Source organism: Pan paniscus, chromosome 6, assembly GCF_029289425.2.
Source record: "Pan paniscus chromosome 6, NHGRI_mPanPan1-v2.0_pri, whole genome shotgun sequence".
Classification (NCBI taxonomy): domain Eukaryota; kingdom Metazoa; phylum Chordata; class Mammalia; order Primates; family Hominidae; genus Pan; species Pan paniscus.
In genome coordinates, this window is record NC_073255.2 from 119244772 (window position 1) to 119260980 (window position 16209).

General features: G+C 56.6%; 2 protein-coding genes across 2 annotated transcripts; both read right to left on the reverse strand.

Annotated features, from left to right (window-relative positions):
* Window positions 1-555: 555 nt before the first annotated feature.
* CLDN15 (claudin 15) lies at window positions 556-8024 on the reverse strand. The gene is made up of 6 exons (XM_003807194.5): window positions 6488-8024; window positions 5902-6375; window positions 2809-2973; window positions 1295-1376; window positions 1066-1182; window positions 556-977 (listed from the first exon to the last, which is right to left on the reverse strand). Exons 2-6 carry the CDS (start codon window positions 6116-6118, stop codon window positions 872-874), a joined length of 687 nt encoding a protein of 228 aa, XP_003807242.1. The 5' UTR covers window positions 6119-6375; window positions 6488-8024; the 3' UTR covers window positions 556-871.
* A 135-nt stretch (window positions 8025-8159) lies between these two features.
* On the reverse strand, window positions 8160-15852 carry FIS1 (fission, mitochondrial 1). The gene is made up of 5 exons (XM_008959246.4): window positions 13429-15852; window positions 12476-12608; window positions 9378-9454; window positions 8691-8796; window positions 8160-8452 (listed from the first exon to the last, which is right to left on the reverse strand). Exons 1-5 carry the CDS (start codon window positions 13471-13473, stop codon window positions 8355-8357), a joined length of 459 nt encoding a protein of 152 aa, XP_008957494.1. The 5' UTR covers window positions 13474-15852; the 3' UTR covers window positions 8160-8354.
* Between the last annotated feature and the right edge of the window lie 357 nt (window positions 15853-16209).

Here is a 16209-nt window from a genome sequence, read left to right on the forward strand (position 1 = left end):
TTAAGCGGGTGCAGCTCTGTGCTTAGCACCCACTGGGCCTGCAGCAAACCCACCCACAACCCAGAACCGTGTCTCAGCCGGACACCACCGAGGTGCACACACACCCACCGACAGACCTCCAGAGGCTCTTCTGGAAGGTACTGTACCTTCCCCGGAGAAAGTCTCTGCACCATTCCCAAGTTAATGTTAAACAGAATTTCAAAAGGCTTATCACTTCTGATAACCATCCATGCTCAGGCCCAGGGCACGCAGCTCTGCTCTAGACTGGCCACGGAGAGTGAAAGGAGCAGCTTGGGGTCTCAGGCTGGCCAGGGGCCATCTCTGCTATTTCCAGTTTCCTGCAGCCGGGACTTCCGGGATCTGCTCCTTGGTGACTCTTACCAGCAATTATGTGCCACTGGCGAAATCACTTGCAACCCCTCTTCTATTTTGTTGTACAACACCGCCCCAAAGTGGTGGACAGGGTGGCAGTCTGGGGTCCCAGACCTGAACCGACCCCTGGCACCACCCCTCACCCCTTGCTTGGCCGGCCGCTTCTGACACCTTCAAGCCCTGAACGGTCACAATATACATTTATTAATGAATGTATTTATACACAATACAAACGTGCGGGGACACCGTCCCCTTCACAGCCCAGAACCCAGGGTCAGAAGATGAGGGATCCAGCCTCAGGGGGGAGATATGCGACTTCCCAAGAGCAGTTCTTGGCCTGGAGGGGCCATGGGAGTGCAAGACACGGGGCCGTGACCGGGGCGGGGCTACGGGAGCAGGGCGTGGCCGGCCCCTGAGGTTACTATAGGGGAATGGGCCCCGGCCAGGACCCCTCTCCTTGGGGCAGTGGGAAGACAGCGGGGCCCACGGGCCAGAGCTGCTACACGTAGGCGTTTCTGCCGTATTTGCCAAAGCTGCTGTCGCCTTCTTGGTCCGAGGTGGCGACGGGCATCACGGACACTGGAGCCTGGTAGGACCGCCGGGCGCTGCGGGGAGGGCCCGGGGTCAGAGCGGGGGCGCGGCCCTCCTCTCTCCAATCCCGCCCGGCCCCAGCCTGCACCTCACCCTGCTCACCTGGCGGCTGGGTCCTCGTCAGAGCCGCAGCAGCAGGCGGAGCAGAGGCAGAGGCCACCCAGGATGGAGATCAGTGAGGCGCTCCAGCCCAGGTATAGGGCGGGGCCCAGCTCGTACCTGCGCACAAGGGCGGCGCGGGGGCGGGGGACAAGTGAGACGCCAGCCGGGGGGCAGGGCTGAGTCCCACCCGCTGCCCCGAGGGCGGGGGGTGGGGGGTTTCCTCACTCACTTGGTTCCGGGGTACAAGGGGTCGAAGAAGTCCCGGGTGATGTTGAAGGCGTACCAGGAGATGGCCACCATCCCGCAGATACCTGAGGACCGGAGGACGACCCCAGTCCAGTCCAGGGGGAGGGACAGTGGGGGAGGGGGCTTAGGGGAGAGGCAGGCAGGGGCTGCCCAGAGTAGGACGGGGGCACCAAGTCCCAGAGCAGCAATTTCACTCAATTCCTTTCTCCCCACCCCAGTTTATAAGCCTTCCTCCTTCCTGGGGTCAACTTCTCAGGGTAGCCCTTAGGCCCCAAGTCCAGCCCACCCAGCTCATCTCACACTACCTCGACCTCCTCCTGCCTCTTCTCTCTTTGGTCCCAGATCTACCTAGTTCATGCCCACCTCTAGGGCCTTCATCCCATCATCTCCTCACCCAGATGGAGCCCCATCCAAATCCCGCCCACCCTTGAAACCTCGAAAACCCAGCTGGGCCATGGGAGTCCAGGGTCGTCCTTTCCTGAAGCCAGGCAGACCCCCGGGCTAGCACCACCCTGCTCACTGGGGGCTTGTTCTCTTGCAAGCCACCTGACCTTTCTGGGCCTGTTTTACCTCTGGAAAACAAGCAATACCCACCCTACCTCAAAGGCTTATTGTGAGGCAATGGGTACAGAAATGTTCTGCAAATTGAAAAGCAATGGCCAGATGGCATTGTTTTTGTTTTTTGCTGAGACGGGTTCTCACCATGCTGCCCAGGCTAGTCTGGAACTCCTGGGCTCAAGGCAGTTCTCCTGCCTTGGCCATTTTTTTTTGACAGTCTCACTCTTTCACCCAGGCAGGAATGCAGTGGCACAATCTTGGCTTACTACAACTTCTGCCTCCCAGGTTCAGGTGATTCTCCTGCCTCAGCCTCCAAGTCAGTGGGACTACAGGTGCCTGCCACCACGCCTGGCTAATTTTTTTTTTTTTTTTTTTTGGTATTTTTAGTAGAGACAGAGTTTCACCATGTTGGCCAGGCTGGTTTTGAACTCCTGACCTCAGGTAATCCACCCACCTCAGCCTCCCAAAGTGCTGGGATTACAGGCGTGAGCCACTGCACCCCACTCTGCCTTGGCCTTTCAAAGTGCTGGGATTACAGGCATGAGCCACCATGCCCCGTGGTATGGCACTGTGGACGTGCACTGTGTGTGTGCGCCATAGTGTACACCCTAACTCTGCTCCCCAGCCAGGATGTAAGCTCCCAGAGGCAGCCGCTCAGTCTTATCTTCGAAGTCCCTCCCACACCTGGCCGTGGCCAGCCCCTACTGGGAGCTCAAGAAACACTGCCGATGGGCTGATTTGCAGCCAGGAGATCTGGGGAGTACAGATGAGGCAGGGGTGAGCAGGTGTCCATGCAGCAGGGTAGGGGAGGCGAGCATGAGGAGTGGGAATTGGAGAGGAGATTAGATGAGGACAAAGCAGCCTGAAGTCTGCGGTTGAGGGGGACCCCCGGCCCCCACCGCCATGCAGACCCCCGCCCCATCACCTTCCCCCAGTTACCGGCCAGAATATGGAGGGCCCCTGCGGTGGCCGCCAGCTTGGCTTTCCTGGAGAGCTCCAGGCCCCCAATGTTGGTGCAGCGCAGGCCCGCTATGCCTAGCAAGAGGCCGAGGAAGCCCAGGAGGATGGCGGTGATCATGAGTGCCCGGCAGGCCTGAATATATCCTGGGGGCGGGCACAGTTGTCAGCCTTTCCCATCTCCCCTCTGCGACGGAGCCAGCCCGACAGCCGCTCACCATCCCGGGTTCAAGTGATTCTCCTGCCTCAGCCTCCCCAGTAGCTGGGATTACAGACACGCACCACCACGCCCGGCTAATTTTTCTGTTTTTAGTAGAGACAGGGTTTCACCATGTTGTCCAGGCTGGTCTCGAACTCCTGACCCCAAATGATCTGCTTGCCTCGGCCTCCTGAAGTGCTGGGATTACAGGCATGAGCCACTGTGCCAGGCCCCCCTCACCTTCTTGCTCTCTTGTACCTAACAGTCCCCACATCCTCTCCTTCCCCTGGGCTCCTCCAGCCTACCCAGTTGCAGTCACCCTTCCCTCCTTAGGCATCTGGGCCCCTCCCACCCTGCTCCCCACTCCTCCCATGCACCCGGCACGCTTTGCTTGTGCCTGGATTACAGGCTTTCTCCTGGGCACTCTTGACACCTGAGCTGGGCAACTCTATTCTGGGGGCCGTCCTGTGTACTGTGGGATGTTCAGAAGCCTCCCTGACCTCTACCCACGGGGTGCCAGTAGCAACCCCCTCCCCACAAGCTGTGACAATCATTGTGCAAAGTCGCCCGGCTGAGAACAACTGCCCTATCGGGTTGCTCTCACGTTGCTGGGTATACAGAAACCACAGCTAAGCATCGCTGTCGCCTTCCCCACGTCTGATTCCACTCCAAGTCCTTCACTGTCCTAGCCCAGTGCTGGACATTTTGACCTTGGTTTCTTCCTGGAGTAACAGGTAGGGGGCAGCGGTGCTGTACAGCAGAGGGCCTAGGGCAGTTTTAGAGACAGGGTCTTGCTTTGTCGCCCAGGCCAGAGGACAGTGGCGCCACTACAGCTCATCACTGTAGCCTTGATTGAACTCCTGGATGCAGGCGATCCTCCTGCCTCAGCCTCCTGAGTAGCTCAGGTTACAGGTGTGGACCACCACACCCGGTGGAGTTTCTGACCTAGGTGGAATCCTGGGCCCAGGACCGATCCAGGTCAGTCTAGCTCAGTCTTTCAGTGCCTCAGTTTCCCTTTTCTCAGAGCTGGAGGCTGCGGGCTCCCTCTTGCTTCCCCCTTCTCCTCCCTTCTCTGTCTTTGATAGTTGCCAAGCATTCCAAGGACCTTGCACCCCTTTCCCGGGTGGGGCATAACTGTTGGTGCTGAAGGGGAAAGGCTGGGTCCCTGCCAGGAGATGCAGGGTGCAGAGTCGGGGGGTAGGCAGGAGGGGCAAAGTTCTCTGGGAGCACTTTCTTCCTCCCAGCCACTCCCTCTGGGGCTGACACGAGTCTGAGTCCCCAGGTGGCTCTAGCAGTCAATGGAGAGATTATGGAAGAGCCCAGGGGCACATGGGCTGCGTGGCCAGGGGCTGGGGTGCACGGTTGGGAGACGCAGTCAGGTCCCTCTCCCAGGACCACCCCAGCCGTGGAGTCTGAATGCCGGCTCCCCTCTCCTGCCTGTGTGACTCAGGGTGGGGTGCTGCACCTTGCTTCTGTAAAAGTTTCCCCCTACTTCCCCACTGTGGAAAAATGTAGGCAGAAGCACCTAGCCCAAGGCCCGGAACCTGGTTACCCTCTACCCCTGTGCCCTGGGGACTCTGGCACCATCTTTCATGCAGTTGCCAGGGGTGCCCCTCTCAGGTGTGCAGGCTCACAGCAGAGCCCCCTCCTCACAGCATGATGTGTCTGGGAAGTGGGTGTAGGGGCTGCCTCCAGTGTCCCTTCTGGACACTCAGAACTCTGGGGTTCTGGCCCAAGTTGTGCTCAGCTTTTATAGGGTTTTTTTTTGGCAGGGGGGGGCCGCCGGCCCTGCATACAGTCAGTCCTAGAGAGATGGATGAAAACAGGAAGCCTCTGCCGCTGCCTCAGGAGGGGCTGGGAGTAGTGGGGGCACAGGAGACCCACCCAGGCCCCCTAACTGCTCAGAGCAGCTCCAACATCCCCGGGGGTGAGCTCTCAAGCCCCGCTTCACAGCCAGTGTCGCCCTCGGCTCCTTCCCTGCCACACGGTGCCTGGTGAGTGGACTGGCCCTGAAGGACCCAGGAGGGCGTGCAGCGGCACCACACACAGTTCATGGTCGCCAGCGCTCAGTCTCTGGCATAGGGCAGACGGAAGGGAGACTGCCCCGGAGAAACAATGGGGCGGCCTCATCTTAGCGGGGAGCAGGGAGCGGGAAGGTGCCGCAGCCACAGAAAGAACTGCCCTGGGCCCAAAGAGCTGTTGGCTCCAGCCCTCTAAGACCCCAGAAAGACACTGTCCTGGAAGCCCCACACACCTGCACACACACCGCCTCCTTACAGCGGACGCTCAACCTGCAACTTGCAAGACGCCTCCCTTCACAGGGGCCCTTTATAGACATCAGCCGGACAAGGAGACCAGTGCCCCCCGACAGTGAGGCTGGGGAGTCTGTGGAGCCTGGAAGTTGATCAACCTCTAAGAATCCAAGATGGGGCCTCCTCCCCCTGCCCACCCCAGCAATCCCACCCCCAAAACATGCTCAACCGTACTGAGTGCCTATGTGTGTTAACATCACGCTAACATTCTGCACTTTCTCAGTCACCTGTGAACTGGGACTCTCACCCTAACCCTACAGGTGGGAGATGAAGCTGGTTTCGTCATTTGCCCACAGCACAGGGCTGGGAAAGGGGGTCTGATTCTGGTGCCTGCACCTGTAACAGCTAAAAGTGCCACACTAGCGCAGGGGACCACATGTGGCAAGGTCTTCACTCCAGTTCTAGGCAGGGGCCGCCCCCAGCACTCCTGGCTGCGGGAACTCAGACCCGCAGAGCTTAATTCAGGGCTCCCTGCATCCTCACGGAAGGAAGTACCCGCCCTCCCCTGGGGTCTCTGCAGCTTCCCCGCCGCCCTCTCTCCCTGGAGCGCTCCCCACCCCATACCAGAGAGGGCCAGCATGGACGGGAACTCCCAGCAGTTGTAGACGCCCAGGGAGTCGGTGGCACAGCTAAACCAGAGGTTCTCGAAGATGGTGTTGGTGGTGATGACGTTCCCATGCACGGTGGACACTCGCCAGTAGCTGTTTGGCAGAGTCACCCCCAGCATCAGCAGCCCCACAGCTGCCATGAAGAAGCCAAAGGTTTCCACAGCCATCGACATGGTGGGATGCAGGACCCTGGGGGGCTGGTGCCCCAGAGAGGGGGAGGGGCAGAACCCCTAGGGAACTGGAAGGGGCTGCGGCTAAGGAGGGTTGTCCGGGCAGGCTGGGGTGGAATCAGCCTCAGCCTCTGCCTGCCTCTTCCTCGGGCTCAGGTCTGTCTCCACTTTCTGCCTCCAGGTTTCTGCCTCCCTCCTGCTCTGTGGGTCTCTCTGCTTCCTGGCAGGTCAGAGGAATGAGCTAAGCCTGCGCGCGGCAGCTGTTGACGAGATGGAGGGAATAACCGAAACGGGCCAAAAGTCCACCCCCTCCCCCCAGCCTCTGGGCTGCCCCGGGCTCCCCGCCCCACGAGGGTGGGGGGGCAGACTTACCCTGGAGCCACTGACGGATACAGCCAAGGAGGGGCCCCCAAGGGAGGCACTGGGAACTGAGGGGAAGCGTCTGTCTCTGACTCAGCTTTCATTGGGGGCCAAAGAACGGAGTAAGAGGGACAAGGAGTGAAAAGATGACAGAGACAGACGTGAGAGCAATAAGGGACAGAGACGGAGAGAGAATGAACAGCAGCCTTCAGTGGTGAAGGATGGAGGAACCATGAGAACAATCTAAGATACTCAGACCGAGGGGTTGGGGCATATGAGTCTCTTAAGGAAGATCAAGCTGGAATGAGGGGATGGGAGGGTAGGAGACCCACAGCTCTGGGCTCCATCCAGCCTGGAATGGAACTCGGCCCCACCATCCATTCACCAGGGAACTCAGGCGGGGAGTTTTAGTCCCCTGAGCTTCTGCTCTGTCGGTGACACACCCGACTGCTTACTGCAGGGGCTGTGGTGAGAACTGGGACCAGGGGCCGGGCGCAGTGGCTCTCGCCTGTAATCCTAGCACTTTGGGAGGCTGGGCTGAGACGATTGCTTGAACTCAGGAGTTCAAGACCAGCCTGGGCAACACACTGAGACCTCGTTGGGACCAGGGAGTCAAGCCCCCCGCACATAACCAGCGCTTGGCACCGGGAACTGTCCTGGATGTGAGTGTCACAGGGCTGAGGCCACCAGGGAGTCGCTCTCACCCAAAACTCAAATTTCCTCCTAAGTTGATCTTTGACTCAGCATCGAGCCTGGTCCTGCTGCCAACAGCCTGGAGCGTGATCCTGTGGCTAAGCTCTGCAACCTGTTCCCAGTTATCAGGGACTGTCACCCACTCTATTCGTTAATGATGATGGATTAGCAGCCTCTGGTCCCCATCCCGAGCCAGTGCAGAGCACCTGTCCCAGGGCGGACACTCTCATCTCCTGCTCCGGTTCCCTAGGGCTCTGTCCCTGGGGGCCATCAGCGCTGGCTGCGCACCTCCCTGGCCCCACCGCCCTGCTGGGCTTCTCCGGCCTCCCCTCAGGTGTTTCCTCCCTACTCCTGTGCTGGCCTGGGCTGTGGAACGAGAGGTATGCAGTGAAGCAAAACAGGCCCATGCCGAGCCTGGCACGAGGGGGCGAAGCTGGCTAGGTGGGGCTGAGTCCTGACCTTCCAGCCCACAGGCGAGAGCTGGGGCACCCTGGGCTCTGACCTCTCCCGGGACCCCCGCCTACTCCGTGCCAGATGCAGGATTCCTTCCCCTACTGGGCTCCCCCTCCCCAGAGGAGGAGGTAGGAGGAAGGGGAGGCCACAGGAAGACAAAGGGAGGGGAGGGTGGGGAGGAGGAAGCCAAGGGGGCCTGCTGTGGAAAACTCCACAGAAGTAGCTGAGTGGGTCAGAGGAGAATGCAGGCCTGAAGCCCGGCCTGGCCCCGAAGTTCTGCCCGCCCATGCTCAGGTCACTGCCTTCTCCCAGGACTCTGGGACCATGGAAAAGCCCCATGTCTCCGAGCTGCCCGGCACTCTCAAGGACGTGGCTTCAGGAAAGGGAGGAAGGAAGGGTGTGGGCTCTGGGCTGCGGGGTGGACAAAGAACCCCGTGCCAACCTGGAGGGCAGGGGCAGGAGAGGACCAGGAGTGACGTCTCCGCCCCCTGTGCCCAGCGTTCGGAACCCACCCCTCCCCTCAACGCAGACACGGGGGTTCCCAAGCCACAGCCCCGTTTTATTTACACTCATCCCAAAGCACATGATGGAGCTGAAGGACGAGTCTCAGGGGAGCAGAAGTTAGCTGAAGGCCACAGAGGATAGAGACAGGGGTGCAGGGGGAGAACAGGGAAAGGACAGCGAGGATGGACAGGCCCTCCTGGAGCGTTCTCCGTGGGCTCCCGCGCCTCCTTCAGGATTTGGACTTGGACACAGCAAGTCCGATGAGTCCGGCCAGTCCCGCCACACCCAGGGCCATGCCTCCCACGATGGCCATGCCCACGAGTCCATCTGGGGAAGGAAAGGGACAGTGTCAGGAGCCCGGCCCCTGCGGGAACCCTGACCGTCCCCTTCCGCCAGCCCTGCCCCTCAACAGAGGCACACCCCTACCTGGAGTCGCAGGGCAAGGGGCTCTAAGAACTGGAAGGGGTGGGGCTGAGGGGCTGCCTGGAAGGGTTCATTTACAGAGAGACCAAAGTGCCCAGGCGTGGGGAAGAGCGGGGCTGAACAAAGGGGCCGAGGCTGTCACCTTTCTTCATGGCCTTGTCAATGAGCCGCTCCAGTTCCTTGGCCTGGTTGTTCTGGGGCTCTGTCTGCAGCAACCCGCGGACGTACTTTAAGGCCTTCTCGTATTCCTGCGCTCGGGGAAACGCGCACGCGTCATACACACCGCAGTGTTTTTTGTTTGTTTGTTTTTTAATAAGAGACGGGGTCTTGCTCTGTCGCCCACGCTGGACGGCAGCGTCGCAATCACAGCCCACTGCAACCTCAAACTCCCAGGCTCAAGCAGTCCTCCTGCCTCAGCCTCCTGAGTAGCCGGGATTACAGGCGTGAGCCACTGGGCCGGCTACACCTCAGTATCCACCACTCCCCCTGCCCACGTGAAGGGCCTTCCCTTCTTCAGCCCTGGGGGCTCCTCCCTCGACCTCCACCCCCTCCCTCCCTCCAGCCCCACCCCACGGAGTAGAGTCCACAAACAACCCCAACTCTGCGGGAGATAACAGCGCAAGGCTTGGGCCTGCACCCAGTCTCTTGACGTCACCTTCCTCCCCACCCCCTCGCCACTCTGATCTTCCCTCGGAGTCCTCATCTGACACCGCACTGCACCTCTGCACCCCTTCAGCCTTCCCGCTGTCCAGGGCTTCACCCTGGAGGACACAGTAAGAAGGTCCTGCAGCCCCAGAGGAGGGTGAAGGGAACGGGGTCCCCACCTCACCTTGAGCCGGTAGTTCCCCACGGCCAGGTAGAAGACGTAATCCCGCTGTTCCTCCTTGCTCCCTTTGGGCAGCAGCTCTGGGGAGGGGCAGAGAAGAGGGTGAGAAATGCTTCTTTCCTAATACTTTCCTAATACTGTGTCCCAGAGGCCCCTTCCACTCTCTGAATGCCTCTGTGATCCTGGGAGGGTCACAGTCCTAAGCCTCCCTTTCAGCTCCAGTCACTCCCAGCACCCTAGCCAGAGCTCTGGGACAGGGTGAACCCCAGCTGTGCCAACACCCCAGTGACAGAACATGCCTTTTATCAGTATTACAGTCAACTGGTCCATCCAACTGAAATGAGGAAATCGGGGCCCTGGAGAAGCCAAAGGCAGCGTGACTCAGTTTTGGCATCTGCTGTGGTATTTTTTTTCAGACGGAGTTTCACTCGTCGCCCAGGCTGCAGTGCAATGGCGTGATCTCGGCTCACTGCAACCTTCGCCTCCTGGGTTCAAGCGATTCTCCTGCCTCAGTTTCCTGAGCAGCTGGAATTACAGGTGCCCGCCACCATGCCTGGCTAATTTTTGTATTTTCAGTAGAGATGGAGTTTCACCATGTTGGCCAGGCTGGTCTCAAACTCCTGACCTCAAGTGATCTGCCTGCCTCGGCCTCCCAAAGTGCTGCCGTTGTGGTTTTAACTAAACTGCCTGCTGTACAATTATTGTTTAAAAAAAAAATGTTAGGACTCCCTCCCCCTTTAAAAAAATCAGCTCAAAACTCACCTTCAATCAGCCTTCCCCAAAGACCCCACCTGACTTTGTCTTCCTTTTTTTTTTTTTTTTTTTTTTAAAGAGACAGGGTCGGCCGTGAGCCGTAGCTCATGACTATAATCCCAGCACTTTGGGAAGCTGAGCCGGGCGGATCACCTGAGGTCGGGAGTTTGAGACCAGCCTGACCAACATGGAGAAACCCCGTCTCTACTAAAAATACAAAATTAGCCGGGCGTGTTGGCACATGCCTGTAATCCCAGCTATTCGGGAGGCTGGGGCAGCAGAATTGCTTGAATGCGGTAGGCAGAGGTTGCGGTGAGCCAAGATTGCACCATTGCACACTCAGTCTCAGGAAAAAAAACCCAAAAAACGGAGACAGGGTCTCGCTCTGTCACTCCAGTCTGGAGCACAGTAGCATGTCCATGGCTCACTGCAGCCTCAAACTCCTGGGGTCAGTGATCCTCCTGCCTCAGCCTCCCAAGTAGCTGGGACTATAAGTACACACCACCATGCCTGGCTAATTTAAACATCTTTGTTATACAGACAGGCCAGGTGGTCTCAAATTCCTGACTTCAAGCCATCCTCTGGCCTTGGCCTCCCAAAGTGCTGAGATTACAGGCATGAGCCACAGTGCCTGGCCCCACCTGACTTTCTTAATTCAGAGACTTCCCAGAGGATAACTGTACTGTATGCACTAGAATTTGTTGCTAAATAATTCTGCAGGTGTTTATAAATCTTCCTGTCTGTACTGTTTTCTCAACTAGACTGGCAACACTTAGAGAAGCTGTTTCTTCTACACCTACACCCTGCTGTAGAATAAACCTGAAAATATGAATTGCCGAAGTAGACAAACATAGGGTAAAATTATTTGTATCTTTTAAGAAAGAGTCTTATTTTTATAGATTTTTTTTTTTTTTTTTTGAGACGGAGTCTCACTGTGTCGCCCAGGCTGGAGTGCAATGGCGTGATCTTGGCTCACTGCAACCTCTGTCTAGCTAATTTTTGTATTTTTAGTAGAGACAGGGTTTCACCATGTTGATTAGGCTGGTCTCGAACTCCTGACCTCGTGATCCGCCTGCCCTGGCCTCCCAAGGTGCTGGGATTACAGGTGTGAGCCACTGTGCCTGGCCATTTTTATAGATTTTCAATAGGCATCCTTTGCTAACACAGTCAGCATTCTGTATTCATAGATTCAACGAACCATGGATCAAAAATACTCAGAAAAAAAAAAAAAGATAGTTGCATCTGTATTGAACATGAACAGACCTTTTTTTCTTGCCATTATTCCCTAAACAATACACTATACTATTTACACAGCATTTACATTGTATTTGGTATTATAAGTAATCTACAGATGATTTAAAGTATATGGGAGAAGGTGCACAGGTTACATGTAAATACCATGCGATTTTATATACGGGACTTGGGTGGCTATTGGTATCTGTGGGGGTGGGGTTCCTAGAACCAATCCCCCATGGCTACAGAGGGATGGCTGTACACTGACTGTGTGCTTATAAATGATTATTTGAACACAAGGAGCTACAGAGAAATTAAGTGGTTAAGTATTGTGGCCTCTGACAAATGATGACCCACCTAAAACCAATAGGAAATAGGGTTCCCATCCAAAAAGCACTATCTGGCTGGACGCGGTGGCTCACACCTGTAATCCCAACACTGTGGGAGGCCGAGGTGGGCAGATCACCTGAGGTCAGGAGTTAGAGACCAGCCTGACCAACATGGTGAAACCCTGTCTCTACAAAAAATACAAAAATTAGCTGGGCGTGGTAGTGGGCGCCTGTAATCCCAGCTACTCAGGATGTTGATGCAGGAGAATTGCTTGAACCGGGAGGTGGCGGTTGCAGTGAGCTGAGACAGCGCCACTGTACTCCAGCCTGGGGGACAGAGCAAGACTCCGTCTCAAACAAAAACAAAAAACAAAAAGCACTATCTGCTCACAATTTTGTAGGACAGTCCTCTGTACCTCTTCCATGCCACAAAAGATTCTCAATAGCTGCTAAGCAACACGGTGGTGGTGTTGGGGGGAAGGGCATGGGCCTAGGTCTCACAAAACGGGAGCTTCTAGTCCCAATTCAGCCATTAACTGATTAGTTGCGTGACCTCAAGTCACTTTCCCAGATCAAGACAGTCCTGGGGGAACTGACATGCTACACTCTGTCTGGCAAAACAATGGTGGGCGGTAAGTAGCCAAAAGTTCACTGGGAGACGTCAAGCTAAGTATAGCCCTTGGTGCAGTAAATCTACCGGAGACAACTCAGAGGTGCCTGGACTACGGGGCCCACATCGCAGAGCAGCCCAGATGGCAGCGGGAAAGGGAGAGTACAGCGCCTCACCCTCGAGCAGCACGATGCCTTTACGGATGTCATCATTGTACTTGCTCCGCACCAGGCACCAGGCGTACTCAAACTGCGTGCTCTTGGACACCGAGCCTGCTGCCTTCTCAGACTGAAATTTCTTTTCAAACTTCTGCCACAGGGGAGGAAAGGAATCATTTAGAAATGTAGGGCGTCAACCATTCTCTATCTGGACATGCCATCTCCCTGGCTCTGCCCCCTTTCCCTCGCAGGTCTCGGTATCTGGCATCCCAGCTTCTGCTATCTCCATGCCCGGGACCCAGGCTTTCGGCTCCTCCGGGCCTGCGGGCCAGCTCTTGGGACAGAGGCCCCCGGTCTCCCCTCCCCCCGGCGGTACCGAGCGGAGATGCCACCTGGTGGCAGCTCCAGGCACCGCTCCCGGAGCAGCTGACCCCGGCGGCCGAACAGTAAACACGCTGTCAGAACTGCTCAACAGCCCACGCGGTCCTCATTTGAGGCTGCTGGCCCCATCCTGCCCCACCCTGCCGGGCCTGGACCTTTTATTGTCCAAGAATAGAAGTAGTGCCTACCTCCTAGAGCTACAAAGACTGAGATCTGGCATGCGATGCCTTAGCACCGTGCCGGACGCAGTAATAGGTGACACCTTATGATGGTCACTGTATTCCTCCACCGCTGGAGGAGCGCCCTGAGCTCACAGCTCCTGCATGATCCCAGATCCCGTCAGTCTAACCACGGTCGGGCTCCAGGCCCGTAGTCTGAGGTGTGGGGGCTCAGGACACTACAACTCCCAGGAGCCTCTGCGGCATAGCGGGCCCTCCGGGCAGGAGCCAGGCGCTGTGGAGGCTGCCGGGAGCCGTAGTTCGGCTTCCCTCGGCCAAGCCGATGCCGGGAGGAGGGTTCGGCCCCTACCTGACTCTCCTCAGGACCCGCCCTCCGACCTTCCCTTTCCCTCTGTTCGGGCCAGGCCTCACCAGCAGGTCCTCCACAGACACCAGCTCGTTCAGCACGGCCTCCATGGCCACTGCCCCCGCGAGCCTCACACTACAGTCTACTGTGCCACAGTCTCCATGGCCCAGTGGCAGGGGCGGAGAACCACTTCCGGCGTCCGGCGGATGCTGGCACGACCTGGCGACGCCCCGCCCCTTACTCTCAGTTCTGCAGCGCCGGCGGGGCGCTAGTGCGCAGGCTCGGCCGGTCCCTCCAGCCCGCAGACTGCGCGCAGGGAGACATTCCCCAGGTTGGTCTTCCCAGGTGCCTCAGCCGGTGCCTTCCTCTGTGGAGGCTTCCCTAAGGAAACTGGAGGCCATGTCTTGGCGGTTAGCCCCCAGGATGAAAACAGCAAAAAGAGGGTGGGTAGCTGACCAGAGATCACAGTACATTAGGGTGCCAAGCTGACGCCCCTCAGAAATCTAGGACCTTGAAGGCCACGTGACTATTCATCGCCTGCAACAAAATCTTAACTAGAACGGGGAGCCCGGCGCGTAGCTCACGCCCGAAGCCCAACAACTTGGGAGGCCGCGGCGGGAAGATCGCTGGAGGCCAGGAGTTCAAGACCAGCCTGAGAAACATAGCGAGACCCTATCTCTACAAAAATTTTTTAAAAATTAACCGGCGTGGTGGCGTGCACCTGTACTCCCAGCTACTGGGGCGGCTGAGGCAGGAGGATCGCTTGAGTCCGGGAGTTCGAGGCTGCAGTGAGTTATCGCGCCACTGCACTCCAGCTTGAGCGACAGAGACCTTGTCTCAAAAAACCCACCAGAGGCAGGAGGATCGCTTGAGTCCGGGAGTTCGAGGCTGCAGTGAGTTATCGCGCCACTGCACTCCAGCTTGAGCGACAGAGACCTTGTCTCAAAAAACCCACCAACAGCAGCAAACTAGTATCGGGGTTTCTTGGGCCTCTGCTGACTCTCACAATGCAAGAGCAGAGGCAACTGGATCTGTAAACCACACAGCCAGACAGGGGTAGTCATAGGAGACACTATCAACGGGAAGTTTTTCAAAAAGCAACGGCCCCATTATTGGCAGAGAAGGTCCAATTTTCAATATTATTTACATAAACCATTTTGGGAGTGCACCCCAGGCGGGAAACCTGCCACATGGGGTCACGGGCAATGGGGAGCTTAGCAGTGAGGAGCTATCAGAGCATGGGAAGGAGAAAGGTGTGGACACCTCTGGCTTCAGTTTCTGTGCAGTGAGGGGACTGGGTAAGTAGCAACTTTCAAATTCTTTTTCCCTTGAGTCACATTGGAGTGTAAGTTCCTTGAGGGCAGAGACTTACCTTGCTTATCCAGCATCTAGCACAGGGCTTGGCAGAGAGTGAGGGCTCAATAAATATTTGTTGAATAAACACGGAAAAAGCAAATTAATTGTAAACAAGGCACTGCACATGCAGAGGATAATCATCCAGACACCTTCCGCGTTTGCAAAGCCCCTTTAATTTTTATTATTTTTTAGAGACAGAGTCTCATTCTGTGGCCCAGGCTGGAGTGCGTGCAGCGGCACAATCAGAGCTCACTGCAGCCTTGACCTCCTAAGCTCCTGTAATCCTCCTGCCTTAGTCTCCCAAGAAGCTGGGACTACAGGTGTGCACCACCACACCCAGGTTGTTTTTTTGTTTTTTTCCGAGACAGTTTCTCGCTCTGTCACCCAGGCTGGAGCGCAGTGGCACAATCTCGGCTCACTGCAACCTCCGCCTCCTGGGTTCAAGCGATTCTCTTGCTTCAGCCTCCCAAGTAGCTGGGATTACAGGCGCCGGCCATCACACCCAGCTAATTTTTGTATTTTTAGCAGAGATGGGGTTTTACCATGTCAGCTAGGCTGGTCTGAAACTCTTGACCTCAGGTGATCAGCCTGCCTCGGCCTCCCAAAGTGCTGGGATTACAGGCGTGAGCCACCGTGCCCAGCCAAGCCTCTAATATTTTTCTCCTCATAATAGTCTCGTGAGTTAGAAAGACAAGAGTTATTCTTCCCTATTTGGCGTGGATGGTTGAAATGACTGATACAGTAAGCTCTGTAAGCCTTGAGAGAATCCCCAGGTTGGGGAACTGGCTGCCCACTAGCATAAGCCTCAAGGGGAAAACTTCATGTTCATTCAGAGAAGTATACAGCATCTAATTTTGCCTGGGCCTTGGGGTGGGCACAAAGGACACTAGGGCTGAGTGCAGTGGCTCACGCCTGTATTCCCAGCAGTTTGGGAGGCCAAAGCGGGTGGATCACCTGAGGTCAGGAGTTCGAGACCAGCCTGGCCAACATGATGAAATCCCATCTTTACTAAAAATACAAAAAATGCACCTCTGCCCAGCCGCTGTGCAACCTTCCAAGTGTGAAGTGACAGCCTTGTATGTGATCTTTCTGCCCTCCCCAAGTTTGCATTTTCAACATTAAAGTTTACTTTTTAATTAAAAAAAAATATATATATATATATATGCACACAAAAAAAATTAGCCGGGTATGGTGGTGGGTGCCTGTAATCCCAGTTACTTGGGAGGCTGAGGCAGGAGAACCGCTTGAACCCGGGTGGTGGAGGCTGCAGTGAGCCGAGATCCCATCACTGCACTTCAACCTGGGTAACGAGAGCGAAACTCCATCTCTAAAAAAATAAAAAATAAAAAAGATGGACACGATATGAAGCAGGTGACTGAAAACAGGACTGAAGACGGGAGGCAAACACTGGCAGGGCAGGGGACACAGGAAGATGAAGGGGGCACTCCTTCTATTAGGAGGCTCCTTTTTGGGGGGCAGCTTGAACCACA